We start from the raw sequence: 8908 nt of genomic DNA, 5'->3' as shown, positions 1-8908 counted from the left end.
GCCTAACATCTATTTTAATCCTAGAAAAAAAATAGATTGGGGTTTTTTTTTCCTTATATTTAAAGAAGAGGGATTTAATGAACCACAGGACTAGAGATTTTGCAAAGTACATGCACATTCAGCTCTTTTTCTTGGTTAGGAACATGCCATTGGCATGAAAAAGACACAAGTAATTGCTTTTGGAAGAGCAGGGTCTTCAGCAAGAACAGAACAAACTTTCTGCTCAGTTGTCTTTGTTTTGCAGTACTGAAAGTTTGAAATAGGCTCATTCCATGTTTCACCAGAGCCAAACCTGGTCCCCGTTAGTTGCTCTGCATGGATTAAGTGGTTAACAATGTTTTGAGAATGTTGGGCTGGATAGTTTGTGGGAACACCATCTGTTTCCTTTAACATGTAAACAAGGAAAATTGCTGGTTTGAAATGCAGGATTATTTAAACTCGGATGACCACAGGCATTCTTAAAACAGAAGAGGTAAAAGGATAAAGAATCCTCATGAGGTCTGAAGTTCAGTGACATTTGTTAGGAAATAAATTCCTAAGTACCAGAGGGGGCTGTTATCCCTGCTCCAGAAGTGAGAGAAGGTGAATTTTTCTTTTGCAGCCACCTCTTTCCTTCTGAAGTCCATCTTCAAAACCAAACTGCCATCAAACATTCAAAACCATAAAAAATGGTTCAACCATGTTGACACTGGAACAGGTTGCCCAATGAAGTTGTGGCTTCCCCCTCCCTGGAAGTGTTCAAGGCCAGGCTGGATGAGGCTTTGAGCAATCTGGTCTAGTGGAAGGTGTCCCTGCTCATGGCAGGGGGGTTGGAACTGGATGATCTTTAAGGTCCCTTCCAATCCTAACCATTCTATGATTCTATGTGTTGAAAGGGCTGAGGATCTCATTCAGAAGCAGCAAGTTCATTTAATATATTTATGGCTGAATATCCAAAATCAAAAATTTCCAAAATCAAAAATACCCAAAATCAACCTTCCCAGGTTGCCCAGAGAAGCTGTGGCTGCTCCTCCCTGGAAGTGTTGAAGGCCAGGCTGGATGAGGCTTTGAGCAACCTGGTCTAGTGGAAGGTGTCCCTGCTGATGGCAGGGGGGTTGGAACTGGATGATCTTTAAGGTTCCTTCCAACCCAATCCTAACCATTCTATGATTCTATGAAAAATTGCTTCTGAAAATACTGGGTTTGGTACCTTTCTTACTTCACCTACCCAGCTACCTCCCTCTTCCTCAGACAGAAGCAGCAGTGCAACCACATGTCCTGGCTTCCCATGCAAGGTCCTGTATTGGAGACTTGAGCATCAGAACAAACACTCCACATTTTCACTTTGTTGAGTAACGTGGATATTCTTTTAACTACTGTTGCAAAATATTCACTCAGGATTTGTTTTGGTGATGAGCTGCTTCTGGTCTGAATTGACCAGGAACCAGCAATTCAGAGGCACATTTAACTGTACGAAAAGTGTTGGGAGGTGGAGTGGAGGTACAACAGGAAGTGTTCTTGAACTCAGTGCAGACCAGATCAGCATTTCTAGAGGATTTTATGATTGCTCAGAACATGTTACTGGGTAATAATCCTCCACACAGGAAAATATACCTGAGTCTCCAGGAGAAAATAATTCTTCCATGCTATCAAAAAAACTTGGTTGCTGCTGAGTTTCTTAAAGTTGTATTTTCTGTCTTCCATGTAGCTTTTTCAGAAGCCTAAAAAGGAGCAAACATACAAGCCTCTGATGCATTTTTATTTGGAAAATAAACGTGAGTTTAAGTAGAGTGCACTGCTAAGCACAGCCCTGCAAACAGCTCAGGTCTTCTGTCCACAGCCACCCCTGTAGGCAGGCTGTACTCATGAATACCTAGAATCAGGCACTTGGTGTTTTTAACCTCTCACTTCCTTTGACAACAGCCAGAAGCACCCAGAGCAAGGGTTTGTTTCACCCAAATAAAGGAGTGACCCTGCTTGACTACTACTTCAGGTTAGTCAAGTCTGGGAAAGAGCTAAAGTCATGTCAAGATACCTGATAAAAAAGGTCCTGTGGTGCTGAGTGAAATTGGATTTCTTCATCTGGCCAGTCTAGCTTTAGTGGAGTTATTTAGGATTGTGTCACAGCACAGTAAATAAAAACTGTGGCCTTGTAATACTGTAAACCTTTCCTATAGCATCAGGTAGGTCAGCCTGTCTTCAAAAATGGGAAGGGTCTCTAAGGAACAAGAACAATTTGCCAGGGCAAGTTTAGGTTGGCCATCAGGAAAAGGTTCTTCAGGCAGAAGGTGGTGGAGCACTGGAACAGGCTCCCCAGGGAGGTGCTCATGGCACCAAGCCTGACAATATTCCAGAAGCATTTGGCCAACATGTGCCCTCAGACACATGGTCTGAATCTTGGGATTGTCCTGAGCTAGAGCAAGGGTTGGACTTGATGATCCTTGTGGGTCCCATCCAACTCACAACATTCTATGACCCTGTGATTCTATGAACATCCTGCTTTGGAAGGCTGAAGCACAGCCTTTCCACCTAAAGAATTTCCAGAGCCACAGCTCACACTCGGTCATCCAGGATGTTGTTCACAGGAACACAAGATGTCCTTCCAGGGTAGGTGGCAAATACCTCCACAAGCAAAGGGTTAGACTCCCAGAGCCTGAACAGGGTATTTTAAGCCTCTGTCACTAAGTGGGGATGCTCAACACCTCGGTAGGATCAATGTGGACATAGCCCTGATCTCAGTGAGTGGGTGGAGTGACCATCACCTCATGTGGTCTGTGCTAATGCACGGTCAGTGGGGAGAAGGAACCAAGCTCTCTTAGACCTGCTGGAGAATCTGTGCTTGAGAAATAGAAGATGCTGTAGCACTAGCAAGCACCCATGTCAGAACTGGTCTGGGAGGAAAAGATGGTTCCTCTGTAGCTCCTAACAGACTCTTTGTGGTGTTCAGCTGTCAGAAGTGTACGCAGACTTGTGTTACTGACATTGCCACATAAAGCATGAATGTTAATAGTGCTGGGTTGTTTATACTCTGTGCAGTACAGAGAGAACATGCCAAGACCCTCAGAGACTTATGTTTTCTCTTTTCCTTTTATCCCACAGGTAATTACTCCAGTCAGGTCAGGACAAGGTTATGTTTATGAATTCCCTTCCAAATACCAGAAGGATACCTACGATATCCCCCCTGTTCGCCCTCTCCAAGGGGTAGGTACCAATAAAACTGCCAACAGCACTGACAGGGCACAAAAGGTGATGAATTTCTACCAGAAGTTTATAAGCAAAGCAAGTTCTCTTGTTTCAGAGGGAGAAAATATGTTTTAATTAGATGCTGTGGCTTATTCACAGAGCGCAGAAATATTTCAAAGTTGTATTTGATGTTGACTGAGATTTGGCAGCAGACCAAACACAAAAGTCCCATTTGTTTTCTGTGTTTTGATCAAAGAGTATATCTAAACAGAATAAACTTGCTGCCTGGGAACAGTTTTTTTCTCTTACTTTGTTGTTGCATAGTTGACAGTAATTCATTCAGCAGGGATAAAATTATCAGCTTGATGAACAGCTACTATGCAGGGAGTTGTTTGCACTACATATCTACTGCACCACGTCACTGAACTTGAAATATATCTTTGCTCCGGGGAACACCCTTAGCATTCAATCACCAAGACCACAGACATCTAGAGTGGATGCTTGCAGGATCTGTAACTCCACTACTCGTGGCAGGGGGGTTGGAACTAAATGATCTTTAAGGTCCCTTCCAACCCAAACCATTCCATGAGTCTATGAACCCTGCATCTCTCCATGGCTCTTTGACAGAGCAGCTTCTCTAGGGAACAACCTTGAAGCCCAATAGGACATAACATAGAGTGACCCTCAATGTTGGGAAGTCTGCGTTAAGAGACATTCATCCAGTGGCCTTAGACCACACGCAGAAGCCACTGTAATGTAGGACATGCCACCAAGGGGGACACTTGAAGCATCTGACAGCTGTACTCTCTGCTAATTAGACAGTTCACACTGCACCTGATAAAGCAGATAGGCCATGCTGACAGGGCAGCCTTCGTTACAGAGAGTTCTGTGTGTATAAGTACAAGCTTATTTCTCAGGCCCTCTCATCTTTATCAGTCAGGGTGTGATCAGTTCTGGTTGCATGAATATACTGGTCCCCTCTTCACCCCAACAGCTATCTCTAATAGAATGGCCTTGATTTAAATCTCAGGACGGAAGTCAGCTGTGACTTCATCTCTCCAGCCTCCTGTCCACACAGTTGCCCAGAAGGCACCTAGCAAAGTGCATTTCCTCCTAATTGTCTAAAACACCAGGCAAATCCAGGCAGCTCTCCCATATGAAACCAAGTTGAAGAGCTCTGATCATCTTCAGGGTGTTTGAGAGGAAACATGTAAACCAAGAAAACTCAAGTGAGATCAGAGCTTTCCTGAGGTGGCTTGTTTCTGTAACCAATTTATTCTTTCTGTAGATATATGACATTCCCCCCACATCAGTTAAGGGGTCTGCACTTCCAGTTCCCTTGGGAGAAGCAAAAGCTTTAGGAGTCTATGACATACCACCTGCCAAAGGGGTAAGTATTACACTGTTTCCACAAGATCCTCTATTTTCATGCCTGACCAAAGACTCGTTTAAACAAGAGTTCATTTCTGATCCTGAAGGAGATTCAGTATTTTCAAGATTTCCTTAGGTTTTTAAACTGTTTAAACTGGTGAAGTGAAGCACTGCATCAAAATTGTTAATGTTATGGAGTGTGAATTGCTAATTGGACCTCCATTATCTCTGTGGCAGCGTGCTGCCTTTTTGGATTTCACTGCTTAGGAGAATTTGCATCAAAATGAATGCTAAAAAGTGAGACATTAAAACTGACCCTCAGTCAAACTCAGGATAAGTAGCTGACTCCATGAAAGTCAATGGCAGATCTTCCATCCCAGCATTTTATAGGCCATATGGAAGATGTTAAATACTTTGCTATTCTAGCCAAAAGTTTAATGGTTTGCTTTCTGTGAATCAGGTCTATGCAACACCTCCATCTGCGTGCCGAGATGATACAGGACTGAGGGAAAATTTGCAGGATTTTTCACCTCCAGTGGGGCACAGTGTAAGACCAGAAGGTGTATATGATATTCCTCCTCCCATCACCAAAGCAACTGGGAAAGAACTTAATAAATTTTCTCCTGAGGGCCTTTTATTGCCTGATGGAGTGCCACAGAAACAGAGTGTTTATGACATCCCTATGAACCATCAAAACCATTTTCTTGGACAGCAGATTGCACCTCAAAAAGACGTTTATGACACCCCAAGGGGAATTGCATTCCCAGGACAACACACAGGACTCAGTGAAAGTCTCATCTCAGAAGGAAGAGAAGGTGTATATGATGTGCCACCACCAGTCCCCCAAGACACGAAAGGCTTACAGGATGTGACTGATGGAATAAATAGGTTGTCTTTCTCCAGCACAGGAAGCACAAGGAGTAACATGTCCACATCATCAACAACATCAAAAGACTCTTCTTTCTCAGCGTCAACTGCACAGGACAAATGGCTAATCCTTGACCCGGACACTGCTATAGAGAGGCTTTATCACCTCCAGCAAACGGTGGAGACAGCTGTCAGTAACCTCATGGCCTTCGTTACAGCAGAGTGGCGGTCTTATGGATATATGGAGAAACACATCAATGAAATTCATGCTGCTGTGGATAAGGTGGAGCAGTCGCTGGTGGAGTACCTCCAGTTTGCCAAAGGATCAGCAGCCAATGCTTCCTGCCTATCCGAGTTCAGCCTCCTTAACAAAATGAAGAGGGAGGTGCAAAGGCTGGAGGACTCTTACCAGATCCTTACCCAAACCAGTCATGACTTGAACAGTTACAACTGGTCTTTAAATGTTCTAGCTGTCAACAGACTGCAGAACAAGTGTGATGACCTGGATCGGTTTGTTATGGTGGCCAGGACAGTCCCGGATGATGCCAAGCAACTGACCACTACCATCAGCGTCAATGCTGAGGTGCTTTTCAAACAGGCATTGAGCAGCTCACATTTCAAAAACATACCAGAGAACATCATGAACGCTCCTGACTATGTATATGACAATCCTCATATGCAGCCTCACGGAGAAAAAGCACAGAATCACTGCAGTCCCCTTCCTCCGCTCCTGAGTGCAGGTCAGCACCCTCCCAGTACTACCAGTGAGAGCTCGGAGAAGAGCTGGATGGATGACTACGATTATGTTCACTTGCAGGTAGGTAAACCCAACACCTTGTTCTGCACAAGGACAAGTAAGAGAGTTGTCTGTGCTTTTTACAGAAGCTGTTTGCAGGAAGGCAGCAATCAGATTGTCCCACTAATACATATTCAAGGTGAATTTCACCAATTTGAGAGATTACCTCCTCTCAAATAGAACATAATAGCACCAGCCAGCCTTTTGCTCTGCCACACTGTCCTTTTCTTCTCCGTGCTCTTCATGGTGCACTGCCAGTGAAAAAGCCAATACAAAGAAGCCTGTCATTTGACCTATGAGTTGTCATTCACATTTTGACTTAACACAGTGTCTTATGTTCTGCAAAACAGGGGAAAGAAGAGTTTGAAAGGCAACAGAAGGAGCTCCTGGAAAAAGAAAATATCATCAAGCAGAGCAAAATGGAGCTAGAGCACCATCAGGTACGTTCGCTCAGGTGCAATCATCACGTTGAAGTGCAGTGTTCTTGCACATAAGGAGTTCTGGTCAAATAAAGCAGGAGGAGCCTTTCCCTTAGCAGTGAGCAACTTGGCTGTGAGGTGTGCACGAGTGGCAGCACACACACTTGGAAAGCCCCAGGTGCTAGATGGTGAAGACTGCAGGTATTGGGTCTTGGCGAAACAGTGGCTCCAGGTTAGTTTCTTTCCAAGTGGATTTGTGCCAGTCAGGCTCCACCATTAATGGATTTATCAGTGCAAGGGAGAAGGACCCACACTGTCATGCTCCAAATGGGAAATGATGAGCATCGAGATTTTAGTGCCTTTCTAGCCCTGCATGTGTGTGTGAGCGATGGCTTATGCCAAAGAAATCTTAGGTGTTTACTACAGAGTAGCTATTCTGAAGCTATTTCCTAAGGGCAGTTAATGACAAAACAAGGGGAAATGGGTTTAAGCTGAAAGAGGGGAGGTTTAGATTAGATATTAGGAAGAAGTTCTTCACTGTGAGGGTGATCAGACACTGGAACAGGTTGCCCAAGGAAGTTGTGGCTGCCCCCTCCCTGGAAGTGTTGAAGGCCAGGTTGGATGAGGCTTTGAGCAACCTGGTCTAGTGGAAGGTGTCCTTGCTGCTGGCAGGGGGGTTGGAACTGGATGAGCTTTAAGGTCCCTTCCAACCCAAACCATTCCATGATTCTAAGATCAGCATCTCTGCCCTGTTCATTTCTTTGTTGCCACTTCATAATTAAGCAGGAGCAGAGCCACAGCTCTCTGTTTAGAACCATATCTCTTGTGGCAGGAATAAGCCTTTCCTTCAAAAACAATTTCCAACCATCTCAATTTAAGAAGAAAATTAACCCTATCCCAGCAAAAACCAGGACAGAGACTCATTATATTTTTTATACACTGCACCCTTGTGGTGGGCCCAGTGTGTATGTATAACAACAAACTGTCTCTGTCTCCAAAAGTTTACCACAGAGGAGAAACAGACTTGTGCGACGTCTTACAGCGGGTCAGTCACAAAGCCAGCTTGAGAACTTGGCTTTCCTCACCTGCAACCCACTGCCTTCATCACTGGACCACACTGAACACACATGACACCTGCACATCTGCTCAGTGACCATCAGTACCATTAACTTAAATACTGAGCTTAACATCACTTTAAATGCTAAAACATAAGTCAGACAAGATTGAGGGCTGGCACTTTGCCCTCATATTAATTCTTCAATATCTTGTTGCCATATTATATGGCAGAAAATTGTACAAGCAACGTGGAGATGAGAGTTAAAGGTTTGTCATCTCAAAATCCCACAGACAGGGCAGCTCTTTACAGACTGTGTAGGAGTCATTGCCAACTGGATCCATCTCTCTCACCTGTGATTTTGGAATATTCCAAATGAGCAACAGCCTGTAAATTCAGGAGGTGTTTTGTTTGGTTGGTTTTGGTTTGGTTGGGTTTTTTTTTAATGCAAAGAAGGTATTTTCACACAGAATCACAGAATGTCAGGGATTGGAAGGGACCTCGAAAGATCATCCAGTCCAACCCCCTGCCAGAGCAGGAACCTAAATGAGATCACACAGGAAGGCGTCCAGGTGGGTTTTGAATGTCTCCAGAGAAGGAGACTCCACAACCTCCCTGGGCAGCCAATTTAGATGCTTTTAGCCATTTAGATGGTTTTAGCCATTTAGCCAGTTTAGCCATTTTAGATGCTTTTCTCTTCTGCACTCTGTATATTTGGATTTATGGTAACCAAAGCACTTGATTACCCCTCACTCTCCAAAATAGAAGATCTGAGAAAACATATATACTACTTTTTATTTAGCATAAGGTCAATACCCAGGGGTGTCCTGTGGCATAAGGTGAAATTGTGACACATTACAATGTCTTAGGAGAATATTCTTTGAAGAGAGTCTTTATATTTGCCTTTCAGATCAATCAGTTTCAACGTTTGGAGCAAGAGATCACCAAACCAGTAGAGAACGACATCTCAAAATGGAAGCCACCTCAAGCTCTCCAGAGTGCAAACAGCGCTGCCACCTCCCGTGACAGCCAACTGCTTCTCTTCTATTCTGACCAATGCGAGACTCACTTCAACTCTCTCCTGAACGCCATCGACGCCTTCTTCAGTTGCGTCAACGCTTCTCAACCCCCCCGAATCTTCGTGGCTCACAGCAAATTTGTCATTTTGAGCGCTCACAAACTTGTGTTCATCGGGGACATGCTCACGAGGCAAGTGACCACTCAGGATGTACGCAACAA

General features: G+C 44.3%; 1 protein-coding gene across 1 annotated transcript in view; it reads left to right on the top strand.

Annotated features, from left to right (window-relative positions):
* Positions 1 to 2670: 2670 nt before the first annotated feature.
* The window catches only part of LOC104525698 (enhancer of filamentation 1), a 6413-nt gene continuing 175 nt past the window's right edge, over positions 2671 to 8908 (top strand). Inside the window, exons 1-6 of the mRNA XM_029085180.1 lie at positions 2671 to 2685; positions 3079 to 3180; positions 4451 to 4552; positions 4994 to 6217; positions 6547 to 6636; positions 8580 to 8908. The exon at positions 8580 to 8908 is cut by the window's right edge and continues 175 nt beyond it. Of these exons, the coding sequence (XP_028941013.1) occupies positions 2671 to 2685; positions 3079 to 3180; positions 4451 to 4552; positions 4994 to 6217; positions 6547 to 6636; positions 8580 to 8908 (1862 nt within the window). The remainder of the gene's footprint in view (positions 2686 to 3078; positions 3181 to 4450; positions 4553 to 4993; positions 6218 to 6546; positions 6637 to 8579) is intronic.

This window comes from Antrostomus carolinensis, unplaced genomic scaffold (assembly GCF_000700745.2).
Source record: "Antrostomus carolinensis isolate BGI_N321 unplaced genomic scaffold, ASM70074v2 scaffold13185, whole genome shotgun sequence".
In the NCBI taxonomy this organism is placed as follows: Eukaryota; Metazoa; Chordata; class Aves; order Caprimulgiformes; family Caprimulgidae; genus Antrostomus; species Antrostomus carolinensis.
This window is presented reverse-complemented; position numbering and strand designations above follow the sequence as displayed.